The sequence below is a fragment of the Ursus americanus genome, chromosome 15 (genome assembly GCF_024610735.1).
Source record: "Ursus americanus isolate L20-20 chromosome 15, mUrsAme1.1.p, whole genome shotgun sequence".
NCBI lineage: Eukaryota > Metazoa > Chordata > Mammalia > Carnivora > Ursidae > Ursus > Ursus americanus.
The window spans coordinates 16,415,428-16,433,498 of NC_142141.1; the positions used below are offsets into that span (position 1 = coordinate 16,415,428).

Here is an 18,071-nt window from a genome sequence, read left to right on the forward strand (position 1 = left end):
CACTGAGTAATCACAATGGCCTTTTATTGAGCAATTACCAGGTGCCAGGCACTGTACTAAACACACCACATGCCCAGCTTAAACTCATCTTCGCAACAAACCTCTGACGAAGGATAGTTGGAAGAAAGGCAGCAGGGACAAGAGGCTCCCGCCCTAAAAGAAAACCACCCTTAAAAGGATTTTACACCACCCTGGAAGGAGTCCTTCACCCTTTCCCATGTGATAGATAGATGACAAAAACCTCATTGGGTGACAGGCACAGGGAGGGTTAATCAGATTAAAACAGCCCACCAACAAGCCCATTAAAAACCCTTACACTTAGAAATTCTGGTGGCAACCGTCTCGGGTCCCCTCCCTCTTCGGGAGCTTTCTACCGTTATTTTACTGTCATTCAATAAACTTTGCTTTGCCGCCCACCACTCTTCATCTGGTCTACCTCTTCATTCTCTGAAGCGGCGTGACCAAGAACTGTGGGCACTAAAGGAGAAGAAGTCCTGTAACACCTCAAAGACAGGTACGGTCATTCCTGTTTCACAGATTGTGAAAACTGCCCCTCTGAGGCAGTAGGTGATTTGTCCAAGTGGACAAAACTAATAAATGGCTGAATCAGAATTCTCACCCGGTTCCGTCCGACTCTGTGGTTCTCGTGCTTGACCTTTGTGCCACAGGAACCTCTTTCTACTTCGTATATAAGGTTTTTGGAGTCCAATCTCCTCTTCCAGACTGAAATTTTCAAGAGAGCAAAGCTGGGTTTTCTTCTTTGTGTCCTTGGGTCCCAGCTTGTTGCAGGTGCTTCGCGATCATTTGTGGAGTAAGTGAGAGAACGCACGGGCGAGTGTAGTGTATGGGAGTCTGGGGAGCGTGCCGTGTAAGCGCTTGCTGGCTCCGGGGGCATTTGACCCAGACGGACTGTGCTTCCCGCAGGGGCTGCACCACACGTGAGGACGGTCACCAGATTCTAGTGCTGTCCTCTTCTCCTGAGCAGGCCTTTTATAAAGACGCCACTTCTCTGAATGAGGCCATTAGCAGGAACCACAGCTGTTTGTCCTATTTATCCCAATAAAGTTGTCGCCCCAAACAGCTTGTCCCTGAGGATAGTGTCTTGTAGGAGGAGAAGCACAGCTGGAGTCACAGATTGGCAGGGCATCGTGGTTGTCTCTGGTTCAGTGTCTGATGGTCCGTCAGTAGACAGAGGCCTAGAAAGGGGTGGGGACCTAGGGCCATCGCCGCTGGGGGGCATGTGAGAGCACTAACAACAGAAACACAGGGGGTGTCAGGCAGTGGGGGCCCAGCTGACATTCTTCAGATGTCACTTCCTACACGAGGCCTTCCCTGATCGGAACTGTCCCTTCCTCCATCATCAGGTTAGAGGCAGGAGCCCCTGCCGTGAGCTCCCATAGCCCCCCGTTCTGCTATTATAGCACCTCCATACTCATGCTAGGGACAGAGATACTCATTCATTCAAAGATATTTGAAAAAAAAATTGAGCAACTACCACGTGTCAGGCACCACTTTCGAGGCTGAGACTATAATAGTGAACGAAACAGACAAAAATCTCCACCCCCAGAGAGTGTGCATTTCTAGTGTATGTGCCGGGAGACAAACATATCAACGAGTGGAATATATAACATGCTAGGTAGTGACAAGTGCTATGGAGAAAAATAAAGTGTGGAAGGACCACAGGGCATCCTGGGAGGCAATGGCAGTGGGAAGGTCAGAGAAATCAGGTGACCACTGAGAAGTGACACTGGAGCACAGATTTGAAGGAAATGAGGGAGGAAGGGGCTCTAGGCAGAGAGACCAGAAGTGCAAAGGCCCTGAGTGGGGAGTCGGGCTCCCCCAACCTGAGGAACAGCAGAGGCAGCCTGGCTGCAGGTGAGGGAGGGTAGGGGAGAGATGCAGCGGAGAAGCGGATGGATGGGGGGTAGATTACACCTCTGTGCCCTGTCCCACCTCCCAACACCCATACTTTAGCAAATAAACATGCAAACGAGGCTCTGACTTGAGCCAAGCCAGCCAGGAGTAAGTCACCCATTGCCTAGGGGAAGGTTTTCTAGGGAAAGCCAATGAAAACAGTGTCAAGTTGTTGGCTTTTAAGTTTCAGAGGGCAGGGCCATGTATAAGATGGGAGAACTGTAGAAGGATGCGAGTTCTTCCACACTGACCCAGGCCTCCCTCCATATCCTTCCCCCACCCTCAGCCAGGCTTCATAAAGATCCGTGGGCTGGTGAGGTGGAGGGGAGATGGTCCTGAAGGGACCTGCTGAGAGGAGGTGGGGTAGCTAGAAGCCGCCATGCCTGCTTCCAGGAGCAGGCGGAGGTTAACCCCGAATCTGTGGTGAGGAGTGGTTGCTGTTCTACTCCTTGTCACCAAGAGGCTGACTGACGGCAGCCAGGACAAGGCCTATTCTTCATCGGGAGGAGCGATGCTCAGTGCTTTGCCCAAGTGCTATCCAACCCCTTTCCAAGAACCCAGGGCTCTTAACCGTCACCGCCAAGCTCCAGACGGAAGATGGGGTCTCACCACGTGAGGAAGGTGCTGGGTCCCTGACTCCAGTTATACACTCCAATGGCATTGCCCGGTGCCTGCCCACCTCTCATCCAGGCTGAGCTCCGGAAAGGCTGGGTAGAAGACCTTCTTCTCTCTGTGTGTACCTCTCTCTGGGTTTGACTACTTCTGTCTTTTGAGGGAGTCAAATCTGTTGAGAAGTTTATAACCTGGGTTTCATGTATCTGTTGGAAGATTTGGAGGGCATGAATTGTAGGTGAAAGTTGGGCTGTTACACTCACTTCTTTCTAGTTTTCATCGGATTCTTCAAGGAGCTGCCGATGAGGGAAAAGGTGAGAACAGCTGGAATGGGGGATATATAACATCACCCACGAGTACTAAAAATAATGCCTACTCTGGGCCAAGCTCTTTCATGTTCTGTTTCATCCCCAATTTGTGGGGTGCGTGCTCACCATATTCTCAATTTACATGCAAGGGAATTGGCCGCAGGGAGGCCAAGGCACCTGGATCAGGTCGTAGAGCTGAGCCTTGAACCCAGGTGCGTGCTCAGAGCAGCTCTGTGTCCTCCACAAGCCCCTCCCCGCCCCCTTCTCCCCATGACAGGATGCACAAGCCCTAAGACATCCAGCCTTCCTCCGTGCACCCATTCCGCCTTTGTCACCCTGGAATGTTCTACAGCTTCTGTTAAATTTCATTTTTCCTTTCAAATTTGGGCTGATCTCCTCTTTGAGTAACGTGTTTCTTCATGCTGTAGGACACAAAATTCTTTTCCTCTGTTATAAACTTGTCTTTCTTCTTCACGGTGGACCCTGAGTCCTAAAACCCTGGACTCTGGTGAATGACACCGAATTTGTTTTCTTTGTCCACGTATTCAGGTTTTCTAAACTTCATACTTCAAATTAAAGGTCGAATAGTTAATACCTCTGCTAATAGCTATCGCTCATCAGATGTTTCCAAGTGACTGACGTGGTGCTGATTTATACATGAACTCATTTGATCTTCCTGAGGTAGGTATTGTTATTATCTCTAGTTTATAGTTAAGGAAACTGAGGTTTAGGCTGGTAACATGAGCTCTTCAAGGTCACAGAGCGACTAAATGGCAGAGGTGGGCTTTGAACCCAGATCTGGAGGATTACCTATTACCCCATCTTGCCAAGCCACTTGCCTCTTTACTTTGGTTGGCAGATGTATTCCTGTGCGTGTCTCAGTGGTGACAATGGCCCAGGAGAGTTTGGGTGGCTGGAGAGGATTCAGTAGGACTGCTTTGCTGCCAGTGGGGAGGTAAGAGTAGAGAGGACTTGTTTTGCCCAAGGGCTCTTGAATTTCGGGCCCTCTCTCAGCCTGACCACAGTGAGGTAACCTGAAGAGGCAGCATAATGCAGACTCTGACTGGGGTCGGATCTGGAACCCAGCACCCCATGTGGATGTGCGCCACTGCTTGCCCACCTTCCTTCTGGAAAAAGGCAGGAGGCTGCCGCAGCCTTCCTGTGTCTCCTGAGTGGCCTCCAAACACCAATGATGTGTGAGGTCATCAGAACCGAGCGGCTCAGGAAATGCCTTTGGTGCCTGTGGCTTCAGAGATCTATGGTCCAAATGACAACTTGCACCTGTGCCGAGAGCCACACTTCGGTGTTTATACCACAACGATCTCGTTGAATCCTTTGGGCTTCCTGATAGGCTATGATGATCATGTCCGTTTAATAGATGGGAAAACAGACCGGAAGAGGCAGGGGGTGAATTGCTCAAGGTGAACAGAGCCAAGGGTTGAACCCAGGTCCTACTGACTCCAAGTCCCACGTGCTTGCACTAAATCTGTGATTTTCAAACCTCATTCTGTGGAACCCTTGGGTGCTTGGGGCAGGCCAGAGGGAGGGCCTGAGGAGGAGGGCAATCAAGGGATTGAGGCTCTGTTGTCCTTTTCCTTCTTCACTCTGAGCCACGATTATGTCAGGAGTCTGTGTAAGGCCTCTTTGAAAGATCTGTGTTGCTAACAAAATGTTTTCAGAGAGCTGCTCCAAACTGTTCCTTCTTCCCTGGAAATTGGGTTCGGGCTCTTCTTTTCCCAGAACTGTGATCTGTATCAAGGTAGGAAGACACCCGCTCTCTGATGGAGGATGTACTCAACCTCAACATGGAAGCACAAGGGAGTGTAAAAGGTACTGGACAGGGAGGCAACAGACTGGGGTCCAAGTCCTAGTTTAGAGTCACTTAGTCAAGTTATTTACCTCAGTCTCCCTATCTGTAACGATGAGGGGATTGGCCTAGATAATTCTGAAAATCCAGTTTAGCTCAAATAGCCTGTGCACCTGGGGTATCATGCTTGGTTCATGGGATCTTAAACAGGGATGAGTCATTTGAAACTGTATAAAAATATTATTTATATAGTGCATTTTTTTTTTTCTGGAAGGAGAATGTACAGCTTTCATCAGAGTCTCAAAGGGGTCTCTGACATAGGACATCTAGCTTCTCAGGACTTCCCTTCCTTTCTTTTTTTGTCAGAACTGGTGGGAGATATTTCTCCTTTTGGGGGGTTTCAAGTTGTAAGAATGGTGTGAAAAAGCTTATTTGCAGAAAGGAAATGAGGAAAGATAAGCAGAGCTAAAAGATGAAAGCTAAATGAAAGAGTCAGAGCCTTCTGAGCAAGCTGACAATCTTGTTTAAGCTCCTGGATGCAACCATGCCTGATACCCCTACATGAACTATTGCTCCTTTTCACTAAACATTTTCTATTCAATCACCTATAGAATAAATGATTGATGCACTAACATTATTAGAAAAGTCTCCTGCCGTTTGAAAAAGTATGAATCTCAGCAAAGAAAAAGCAAAGTGGGAAGAGAAAGGGAGTAGGTGGGTGTGTTCCTGTCTTGCTTTTTTTGTATTTCAGGGAAGAAAAATGCTCCATTTTGTTCCCCATCCTATATTATTTATTATTATTATTACTATTATTTTAGCAAACTGGAGGCTTTTAGAGACAGAAGAGAACTTAGAATCAATGCCATCATTATACAGATGGGAAACCAAGATCCATAAAGGGAATGCAACTTTCCTGAGGTCACACAGTGAATCAATGAAGTTACCTTCTCCCAGGTATGTGCCACCTCTCTGTGTGACTTTCCTCAGTGATTCTTTCCCAGGTAGGTTCCTCAGTTAGCAGAGCTTATGAGGCTTTTTGTGCTCATGTATGTTGCTTGGTCACATGGATCCATATCTTATCCAAAAAATTCTTTAGTCTGGATTTCTTTATCTGGCTGGTGGACATAGGTAAACAATGGAGTGTTTGGCCTAGGGATGCAGGGAGGAAGTGAAAGGAGGAACCAAGCCGTCTCTCTGCCTGAGTCCCATTCCCTCTCAAGTGACAGGCCCACCTACCGCCCTGGCCACAGAGCGCCAGCTAGGATTGGGACCAGCTAGGACCAGGCCAGAGTTGCCCAGTGTTGACCACAGCAGGAGGATCAGATAGGGCTAAGGGTCCAAAGCAGGCACCAGAGCTCACTTTGAGCCACAGGGTCAGATATGTTTAGCCTTGGAGGGCAGTTAGGCAAGGGTTGAAATGGGGCCAATGGGCTCCATCACAACTATTGCCCAAGGGACCGATGGGACTGACGGGGACAAACCTGAAGGGGAAGGAAGAGGAGACTCCAGATCCTGCCCACCGCCCCGTTCACAAACTGCTCAAAGGCGCACAGGAGAAATGACCTTTAATGTTCGATTGGTTTCCAACCCACCCCAGTGCCCTCATTCAGTGAAGTACAAGGAGGGGCTTGAGAGGTACGAAGTCACGAGACAAACAGCGCCCCCGCTGCCTCCCGGGCGCACACTCGCTCTGCCCCCGCGCGGGCGGCGCCACACACGCACACATGCAGACCACACGGACACCGCACAGACACACGCACGTGTACCCACGGTTAAATACATGTACAGAGGGACACTTTTGGATATGTACAGAGAGAGAGACGGAAATCCCGGCCGGCGTCGGGTCCCCCAGGCTCTCAGCATGCTCGGCCCAGCTCTCCGCGCTGTACCTGGCACCCATGCCCCTGCCAGAAAAGCAGCTGCCCCTCTCCCCGCCCCCCTCCCCCCCCGGTTCCCCAACCCGGGCCCGCGTCTCCGGGCGCCGACGCCCCCTCCCCCCCCGCCGCCCGCCCTCCCCCCACGATGGTTTCCTCCCCCGGGGGCCCTAAAACTGCCCGGGCGCCAGGGGCATGTTGGTTTTGAAGCCCGGCTGCCCGTTGGCCACGTCGGTCGCGGCCTCGCAGCCGCCGTTGCTGGCGCCGCCGTCGTCCCCGGGGCTCTCGGGCTCGGTCAGGAGCTTGAAGGTGAAGAGCGGGCCCGAGTCGTGGCGGCCGCGGCGACCGGGGTGCTCGGGCGCGGGCAGGCTCAGGAGCGCGCCGGGCGCCTTCCACTCGGGGAAGGCGCACAGCTCGACGGGCGGCGGCGCGCCGCGGCCCAGGTAGCCCGGGCTCGGCGAGGCCGAGGGCAGGGTCCGCTGGCTGCCGCTGAGGCAGCTGCCGCTGTCGTCCAGCGAGTCCTTGCGCGACTGCGAGCGCTCCAGCGAGCCGCCGCGCGTCCACGGCCGGTAGGTGTAGGCGCAGCCGCCCAGGCGACGGCGACGGCGGCGGCGGCGGCGGCCGCGGCACTGGCACCCGAGGATGCGCACGAAGGCGCGCTTGAACTCCTTGCTGGAGCACGGGTAGATGATGGGGTTGAGGCAGCTGTTGAAGTAGCCCAGCCAGAACACCACCTTGAACACGGCGTCGGGGGGCTTCAGGGTGGAGAACAGGGAGCCTGCAGGGGGAGGGGTGGGGAGGGCACAGGGGCGGAAAGACAGACAGCGGTTCGTGAGTATCAGGCCCTCTCCTCCGCGCGCTCCGCCTAAACGCCGCCGCCAAGTCTTTGCCCCGGCCGCCTTCTCTGCCTGGAGGGCTCGCCTTTCCAGCTCAAAGTGAGCGAATCCGGCATTGCTTCTTAGGGCCAACCTTGATAACTTCCGCTTCACCCCTAAAACCTTTCCTGGTCTAGCTAACTAGCCCCTAAGCTCCCATTTCTCTCGATTTCCCAGGGCAGCGCTTCCCGCTTTCTAACCCAGAGATAATAATCGTCACCTGCGTTGGCACAGCTCTTAGGTCGGAAGCATTGGGCTAGGCGCTTAGCTCTATTATTTTGTCCTACAGAAAGGTCTTGAACCTGACGCCAATTTATTTCCATAATAAATATGAAAGGTATTAAGGACCTAAATGGGAAGGGTAAAACTTTAAAGGTAAAAGAAGACAATGTAAAGGACAATCTTTTTGATCCAAGGGTGAAAGAAAAACGACTTAACACTTCAGAAAGATGAACTCTGAGGCAAGGATGGGAGAAGATATTTCAATGTTTAAGGCAGTCAAGGGATCGATATTTAGAATGTATAAGGAACTCCTGCAAATCAACAAGAAAAAGAGCATTCCCAGTAGAAATGTGGGCAAAGAAAATGAACAGGCAATTTACAGAGCAGGAAACCTCAGGGCTAATGAACATAAGCCAAGATGCTCAAAATATTAGGGGGTCAAATAAACTACAATGAAAGCCGCAAAGAGATACAACATATCTGCTCAGCGGGCAAAAACAGGAAGCTGGAGAGTGCTAAGTGTAGGCAGGATTATGGGAACAGGGGGAGTTTTCTGCACGGCTGGGGGTGGGGACACAGGCTGTGAAGGGCTACTGAAGACTGGCACCACCTGGTCTCATTAAGTATGTATGCAGACCTCTTGACCCAGCACTTCTGCTCCAGGGCATAGATCTCAAAGAATTTTCACACAGGTCCATAAGGGATATGAATGAATATACTCAGAGCAGTGTTGCTTATGGTGACAGAGAACTGGAGAGAACCTAGATGTCCCTCACTGGGAATTATGGAAAAGTAGAGTGGGGTAGATGCCTAGCACAGCCATTGTGTCACACTTAGAGCCCTGGATGGCATGTCCATATAGCAATATGGAATGATTTTAAAAACATTCTTTATGAACAAATAGGAAACAGAATGGAGATTTATGACATAATATTATTTAAGTAACACACCAAACAACCACACACATTTTGCAAAAACACTTCAAATAATGTCAAACACAAAATTGCTGCCTAAGGGTGTAGGCAGAGGGAAATGGGAATGAAAGGAAATAAATCAATAAAATAAGAGAGAGGCTTTACAATGAGGTGTTATGATGGAGAAACATGATTAACTCACCCCTCTAATTTCAGAGCCAAAAATATTTTATGGCAATATTAAATTAAAAACAATTTCCATTTTAAATGCAAGGCAACTAAGACTTGGAGAGGCTAAATGACTTGCCCCAGGATACACAGCATGTTGGTAGTATAGCTAGGATTTAAACTAAATTCTGTTTGAATACAAAATATGTTTTTTCAGTGCTATTTATAATACCCTTTGTGGAAAAATAAGAAAATATAAAAAAGCAAAAATAAAAAGATATTTTGAAAGCACACATAACTCCCCAATGCAAAGAAATCACATTTGGTGCATATACCTTCAGATTTTTTTTTTCTGTTGTATATACATCTTTAAATGTTTTGATAAATGCATTTATACTTTACAGGACCTCCCTCCCCTCCCTCCTTCCTTCCTTCCTTCCTTCCTTCCTTCCTTCCTTCCTTCCTTCCTTCCTTCCTTCCTTCCTTCCGTCCTTCCTTTTTTTGTTATTTCAAACCACGTTCCTGGGCTCCTGGTGCAGGGCTAAGCCAGGCAAGGGTTTAAACTTAGAAAGAGTGTTATCCAGGGGCGCCTGGGTGGCTCAGTCAGTTAAGCGTCTGACTCTTGATTTCGGCTCTGGTCATGATCTCAGGATCTTGAGATCAAGGCCCATGTTGGGCTTCATGCTCAGCGTGGAGTCTGCTTGAGAGTCTCTCTTTCCTTCTCCCTCTACCCCTGCCCCTTTTAAATAAACTCTTAAAAAAAAAAAAAAAGAGGACTACTCATACCTGTATGTAAGTGCTAATTATACAGGTACTCTTTCTTTCTTCTCTTTCTTTCTCTCTTTCCCTTCCTTCCTTTCTTTCTTTCTTTCTTTCTTTCTTTCTTTCTTTCTTTCTTTCTTTCTTTCTTTTTCTTCTCTTTCTTTCTCTCTTTCTCTCTTTCTTTCTTCTTTCTTTCTTTCTTTCTTTCTTTCTTTCTTTCTTTCTTTCTTTCTTTCAGTTTATTTGAGTAATCTCTAAACCCCACGTGGGGCTCAAACTCACGACCCTGAGATCAAGAAGTGCATGCTGTAGGGCCTGAGCCAGCCAGGCATCCAGCTACATGGATTCTTTGCCCAACTCAGGGGGAAACGTGGGAGTGGGCTAGGTTCCTGGTTTGCTTTAGGGGAGGCAGATGAGGGTGCCACTTCGTGGTCTGATTTGTGACAAGGCACCATTAGGTTTTCATCCCACCCACCCAGATAACTCTTTTGGATTAAGACGCTGTATGGGAGGCCCCAGCCGACGTGCACATTTGGCATATGAGCACCTAGTACCCATGACCGGATGAGTTGTCTCTGTCCATGGTGATGTTCTTGTTTCTGTCATGGGGTCTGAAGGGCAGAGGCACTGGCCTTGACAAATGCAAAACTGGAGAATAATTTTGGGAGAAGTGGAGAGAAGGCGGAAAAGCTAGGAAACCTTGTGCATTACCCTGGAGGGTAAATGCTGAGGAGTGTGTGGACGGCCAGGCACACCGCCCTAATGAGGACACTTAGGGTCCGGGGCTGGGGATGCATAGACAGCCATGCAAAAGTGAGGAGATCAAGAGTAGGAGAGCTTGCTGAAAACAAACTTGTAGCTTTGCTTGCCAATCCCATTGAATATGATAGTAAAATATAAATGGCTTCCTGGGAACACATCCTTAGGTACTGGCTTTTAAAGGATACACAAACGACAATAATGCTAATGGCTAATATTCTTCAGAACCACTGTTTATATTGTGTGTGTGCTCTGTACAGGTCTTGTGCTAAACCCTTTATACCATCAGCCCATTTAACTGTCCTTTGATGAAGGTACTATTGACAATCGCATTTTAGGGATTGGGACACCAACATACGATAGTAATAGCCGTTTACATTTTTATACACTCATTCTTTTGCTCATTCATTCATTCCACAAATACTGAGTTCCTGCTAAGTGCCAGGCATGAGGCCAGGCAGTGGGGACACAGAGATGACTTGGGGTTTGGCCTCTGCCACAGGGCAGCACACACACAAGCAGGGAGGCAGATGCGTTAATAGGTCATTGCAACAGAACACAGATGCCATCATGATAGTGGCATAAATGTTACTCTGTCCCCCTAGGCCCACGAGGCACTTCTTTCTGGTTCTTCTTCACCTCCGTCATACTGGAAGCCCCTTATCAAGGATAAAGATGGGCCGGATCTTTGCCTTTATTTTCTTACAAAGTATTCTTCAAGGACTATGGCCCTGAGAAGTATTCAGCCAAAAGTAAGGGGATGCTGCTGACTTTTTTCATAGCATTTATTTATAGCCACATTGTGAGTTTGGGCTCCCTGAGCTACTTGTTCCTCTGAGAAGAAGGTCATTCTCTGCTCTCCATTCTTTGCCTGCCTTTGTCACCCTTCTGCCAATTTAGGCAGCGTGATCCTGTGGCTTCAACACAGGGTGTGGGATCACTCAGACCTAGTTTTGAATCCCTTTTTTTGTGCACTGGATGTATGACTTAAGAAAAGTTAATTGGCCTTCTCAGACTCCATTTTCTCATCCATAAATTGCGATAGTATCTGTTCCATTGGGTTATTTTGAACACATGAAAATATCCATGTAAAATACTTGACAGGGGGATAATAAATAATAAATAGTGGCCATTTTTCCAAAAAATACTTTATATCCTGGCCCAGTCAGGAGTCTTCTCCAGGAACTCTGCTCTGATGAACCCCTCCCAACTCACACCGACTTCTTTATTCTGTATTCCACAGAAGGTATACAATCGCCTGTTATTCTGTTACTTTACTGTTTGCCTGTTCAAGCTGTAAAGCCGTCCCAGGGCTGTCTGAGTCCTTGCGCATCGCTCAGACTTTAAATTCCTTCTGGGCAAGAACTACCTCTTCATTTCTTTTCTTTCCCTCTCCAGATTTGCATATTTTTATTATAAAAATAACAGATGGAGTGATGAATAGAGGGATCACAGAGGATTTTTAGGGCAGTGAAACTACTCTGTATGATGTTATAATGGTGGATACATGTCATTGTACATTTGTCCAAATCCATAGCACGTATAACACCAAGAGTGAACCCTAATGTAAACCAGACTTTGGGGGACAATAATGTGTCAATGAGGTTCATCCATTGTAACAAATGTGCTACTCTGGTAGGGGCTGGTGATGATGGTGGAGGCTGTGCCTGTGTGGGGGCAGCGGGTGTATGGGAAATCTCAGTACCTTCCTGTCAATTTGGGTGTGAATACAAAACTGCTCTAAAAAATAGTCTACTAAAAAACCTTACTTGGGGCACCTGGCGGGCTCAGTCGGTAGAGCATGCGATGCTTGATCTTAGAGTTGTCAGTTTGAGCCCCACATTGGGTGGAGAGATTATTTTAAAAAATACAGTCTTGGGGCGCCTGGGTGGCTTAGCCATTAAGCATCTGCCTTTGGCTCAGGTCATGATCCCAGGGTCCTGGGATTGAGTCCCGCATTGGGCTCCCTGCTGGGTGGGAAGCCTGCTTCTTCCTCTCCCACTCCCCCTGCTTGTGTTCCCTCTCTTGCTGTCTCTCTCTGTCAAATAAACAAACAAAATCTTAAAAAAAAAAATAAAAAAATAAAATCTTAAAAAAAAAAACAGCAACCACCTCACTTACTTAAAATAAAAAAGCGAGATATACTGACTTAAAAAAATCACATTACAAAAAATTCTATATAATATAAAGTAAAAATTCTTCTCCATTCACAGTTTTATTTTTATTCTTTTAGATTTGTTTAAATGGGGTCATACATGTACCTTTCCCCAAATTTCTTTCTTCACTTAGAATATGTATAAGACAGGGGTGCCTGGGTGGTGCAGTCGGTTAAGTGTCTGACTCTTGGTTTCAGCTCAGGTAGTGATCTCAGGGTTATGAGATCAAGCCTCACCTCAGGCTCTGCGTTCAGAGTAGAGTCTGCTTGGGATTTTCTCTCCCTCTCCTTCTGCCCCTCCCTCCCATGTGCTCACATATTCTCTCTCTCTAAAGTAAATAAATAAATCTTCATATATATATATATGACATTTCCCCAAGTCAGGACATTCATCTGTCTGGATATATACTAGTTTGATTTTCTCCAAACTTAACTTTTTTCTAATGATAGTCAAGTAGTGATTTCTGATATTGGCTGTTACAAACTGTAGTGATGAAAAGCCTTATGCATTTTGCTTTTTGCATGTTTGAGTGTTTCTGTAGGATAAACTCCTACATGAGGAATCACTGAGTCAGTGGCACATTTAAGGGCTGACAGCTGGCCAGATTGCCCTCTGAACCAGTTGTACCAATTTTCCTTCCCATTGACTGTGTATGATTGTGATATTTTCTCTACAACTCTGCAACTCTGGCTTTGGTCAGTTTTTCATCCTCGCTTGTCTGAAAGCTGAATAGTGACTTTGCCCTCTTGTTCGCTTTGCCTTCTGTTTTACTTTGGCCTCTTGCAGACCCTGGTATTGCATGCCCGCCCTGAGCAAGCCCTCAGTGACTTCTGATAGGGAGTGTCTTTCCTCATTAGAATTGGACTCCTTAGTATAGAATCCAGGCTCTCTTACCAGCAGCCAAGTGACATTGGTCCAGTTTCACAGTGTCCCTGAGTCTCAGTTTTCTCATCAGTAAAATGGGGCTAATAATGGTACCTTGCCTCTGGGTTATTTTGAGAATTAAGAAGATAAAACACATAAAGTCCTTATTAGCACTCAGGGTACCAGGAGCCTGCCACACAACGACGTTGCATTAATACTAATTAACCAAATAATTCTTTTTTTTTAAGATTTATTTTTTTTTATTTTAGAGAGGGAGAGACAGAGCACGAGTGGGAGGGGCAGAGGGAAAGGGAGAGAGAATCTGATGGAGTCTCCGCACTGAGAGCGGAGCCAGACTCGGGGCTCGATCTCATAAGCCGGAGATTACGACCTGAGCCCAAATCAAGGGTCAGATGCTTAACCGACTGCGCCACCCAAGCGCGCCAACCAAATAATTCTTATTCTTGTCCATCACCGATTGGGCTGGAAATCTAATCACAGGAAATCTGTATGTGGGACCTATGTTTGGTAACTCGATGCATCATTCTGAGCAAGTTGCTTTGCCTTTCTGGGCCTCACTTGCCCTCCTTTAGTTGATGGGTTTGATCTGGGTTCTCTCCAGCCTTAAAATTCAGTCTCCATGAAGCCAGAGATGAAAGGCCTGCCCGTCCTTGCTGAGACGTGCCCTATTCTCTAGACCCACCACAGAGGGGCAGTATGTGTCAAGGGCTGGACCAGCGGCCTCTGGGATTCAAAGCATATTTCTGCCCCTTCTCTCCACCCACCCACCCCCAGGCCGCACAGAAGATACCGGAGCTGAGGGGTCCTGTTGGCTACACCGGCTGGTCCGGATGCAGCCAAGAAGCTGTCATTAGGGAAGCTGCTGAGCCTCTCTGGTGTGAAAGAGGGTCAGTGACAGGGATCTTTTCTCCTGGGCACCCAAACAGACCTTTGGGGGCCCAAAAAGCCCTGCGGAGAGGGAAGCAAATATCAAAAGGAAGTGCGGGTTCCTGGAAGCCTACTGTCTCTGCTTTAGGTCAGGGCTGTGTCAGCGTTTTTGACACGGCCACCAGGTCGTGGGGCACGTCCTGGAGTCTAGCTCCACTCCTCCTGCTCATGAAATGCAGCGATGCTCCTTGCCCTGCATCTTAGAATCCTGACTTGACAGGGCTGGGAAACTTTCCTTAATGTAAGCTCAGTGAGGGTGAGGGTCTTGCTCAAGGTCACTCAGCTGGTGACTAGCAGAACCACTGGCAGAACATGTTCAAGCATCATTCATTCGATAACAGACTTTTATTGAGGCAGTGCAGGTCAGTGGTTAAGGACCTGCTCGAATGTCGGAAGTAGGTAGATCTGGGTTCACGTGCAAACTCTGGCTTCCCAGCTGTGTGGCCTTGGAGAAGCTGCTTGAGCTCGGTGAGGCTCAGGTTCCTGGAGAATGGGGACAGTGATAATTCTTTTCTGTGTAGAGGAGATGAACTTGGGCTTCGTAAGTGCCGGGCATGTGGAAAGCACCCAATAAGTCCAGCTATTCTGATGGCTTCAAACTCGGCCACTGCTATTACTACCAGTGCTGCTGTTAACGCTGCATTAACTGCTGCAAAGGCGAGGAATATATTATATATTATATATATATTATATATATAATTATATATATAACATGGATGTATTATATATATATATTATATATATAATTATATATATAACATGGATGTATTATATATATATTATATATACAATTATATATATAACATGGATGTATTATATATATTATATATATAATTATATATATAACATGGATGTATTATATATATATTATATATATAATTATATATATAACATGGATGTGTTATATATATAATTATATATATAATTATATATATAACATGGATGTGTTATATATATATTATATAGGCGAGGATTATATATATATATATTAGGTGAGGAATATATTATATATATATTATATATATAACATGGATGTGTTATATATATATTATATATATAATTATATATATAACATGGATGTGTTATATATATATTATATAGGCGAGGATTATATATATATATATATTAGGTGAGGAATATATTATATATATATTATATATATAACATGGATGTGTTATATATATATTATATATATAATTATATATATAACATGGATGTATTATATATATATATTATATATATAATTATATATATAACATGGATGTATTATATATATTATATATATAATTATATATATAACATGGATGTATTATATATATATTATATATATAATTATATATGTAACATGGATGTGTTATATATATATTATATATATAATTATATATATAACATGGATGTGTTATATATATATTATATAGGCGAGGATTATATATATATATATTAGGTGAGGAATATATTATATATATATTATATATATAACATGGATGTGTTATATATATATTATATATATAATTTATATAATATATATATAATTATATATTATTATTTATATATATTATATATAAATATAATATAACGCTGTATTAACTGCTGCAAAGGTCCCCTGTGCTGACCGAGTGTGGGGACTCCCACCCTACTGCTCCGCCCAACACAGGCCCGAGGATGGGCACAAATGGCTCTCCAACATGCCGAAATTGCATGCAATGCTCACTCGCTTCTCTGGGGAAGAATCTGTCTCAAGTCTGGGGCTCCCTCAGCGCTGGTTGCCTAATGTTTTTCTGTAGATCAACTCGCTTTTGATGTCTAAACTGAAAAATTTTTCGGAAGCTTTCTGTCATTATTTTTAAATCGGCACCACTTGTTATAAATAGAGTGTCATAGTAGAGAAAAATATGATGAAAAATGATATTAGTATCTCTGGATTGCTCTAGATAGTGGTGGGCCTGATTTTTTCCAAAGGGAGATTAGCTGGGATTGCAGGGTATTAACTCCTTGCTAAACTAAGAGGAATTCCACTTTGAGGAACTCAAGGGACTGGAAGAAAAGTGAACAGGGAAAAATTTTCTCACGGGAGAACCCAGCCCGAGGCATGTGGTAGCTGCTGAATAAATATTTGCTCAACGACCAACTGATCGACTGAGTGTGTGATCCAGTTTCTTGTGCCATCTCTCGCTGTCATTTCAAGCTATCCTGCACACCAACTCAAATCCATAGTGAGTTTGAGGAGCTGTCTAGGAGCAGCCCCGGGAAACTCGGTGGCTCTACTCTGATGCCTCCTGGTGGCCTCCTGCTGAAGGCTTTTAAGCTGATCCAATGGGACAACACGTCGTCGGGACACTTCTACCTGGGTGGGGAGTGTAGGAAGTGGAGCTGGAGGAGGGGACAGACAGGGTAGCAGATGGGCAGTGAGCCCGCCCACGCCATTTGGGTTTTGCCTGCCTGAGCGCAAGGGCGATTTAGAGGGATTGGGAAGTGTAAGGCTCAAAAACCAAGGCTGAGCAGGATCAGCTCAGGGAGAAGTATTTCTTGGCTGGATGTGGTCCCAGTGGGTCATCCTTAAAATGCCATTCAACAAATCAGAGCAGTGAACACAAGGTCTCAACCCTCTGTGAGCCTCGTCTTCAAAACCACAGGGTGTCTTTGTGGAATAGTAGCTACCATTTGACAAGCTCTTACTCTGTGCCAATCACCGGGTAAATAAATGCTTAAGCTTTGTTTTCTTTCAACTGCCAGTGTTCCGCAGCAGCCCAGCATGGCTGTGCCGGGCGCAGCGCTAGGGGGCGCCATTCCACACGGTAGTCTACAGCCCTTCTAGGTGACTGTGGCCAACCTGCACGCGCCCCCTGGAGACCATGACCGTTACACTTGGGAATGGAAGGTGAGTTGCTGGATGTCACAGAGCCAGTGGGTGACAGAGTTAGAATTTGAATCCAGGCCGCCTTTGACAGAAGCCGTCAATCGCCACCAATATAGTACATGGGGAGACACAATATGCATGTGGATGTGGATAGAGGACTGTAGGGTACACATGGAAGGAGACGTCAACCGTGTTTACCCTTGGTTGGTAGAATCATGGGTGAATTTCCCCTCTGTGTGCTTTTCAGTGTTTTCCAAAATTTTCTCCATAAACATGAATTACTTTTGTAATTGGGAAAAATCCAGTGAATATTATTTAAAAAATAAGAAGTAAACCAAAAAATACTGTGCTTATTGGGTCCTTGTTATGTGTCAGCCAACTTTCCTAGACTCTATTTCATTTAATTCCCACAATAGGCTATGAGCAAAGTGAGATTACCCTACTTTTAGATAAAGAACTGGAGGTCCCGGAGCACCTGGGTGGCACAGCGGTTAAGCGTCTGCCTTCGGCTCAGGGCGTGATCCCGGCGATCTGGGATCGAGCCCCACATCAGGCTCTTCCGCTATGAGCCTGCTTCTTCCTCTCCCACTCCCCCTGCTTGTGTTCCCTCTCTTGCTGGCTGTCTCTATCTCTCTCGAATGAATAAATAAATAAAATCTAAAAAAAAAAAAAAAAAAAGAACTGGAGGTCCAGGTGGAGGTGACACTTGCCCAAGGTCCCCCACAGGTAATAGGAAGAAAGAGGTGTGAAACGAGAACTTTTGTTGTTAAGCCCAGTAGCCTCCTTTGTTAGTTTCTGGGGTGCCCGAGGGCACCCTGCCCTTATCTCCTTCCTGCAGGGTAGAAAAGGGGAGTCCTTTTTATTTTTACGTATTCCTACATCCATAGGCCTTCATTAAACATTGGTTGGAGGAATGACCAACAGGTGGCCTTGGAGGTGCCCCAAGGCATGGGGACCTAATGCAGCATGTATCAGGTCCACCAGGGGCTGGGTGGCTTGTAATGTCCCCTGGGCACTGAGATTCCAGGACT

The 18,071-nt window shown here is 46.3% G+C and overlaps 1 protein-coding gene across 1 annotated transcript in view; it reads right to left on the reverse strand.

Moving 5' to 3' along the window:
• Positions 1–6,189: 6,189 nt before the first annotated feature.
• The window catches only part of ADRA1B (adrenoceptor alpha 1B), a 50,571-nt gene continuing 38,689 nt past the window's right edge, over positions 6,190–18,071 (reverse strand). The window contains exon 2 of the mRNA XM_045792019.2: positions 6,190–7,293. Coding sequence (XP_045647975.2) covers positions 6,686–7,293 — 608 coding nt within the window. The 3' untranslated portion in view covers positions 6,190–6,685. The remainder of the gene's footprint in view (positions 7,294–18,071) is intronic.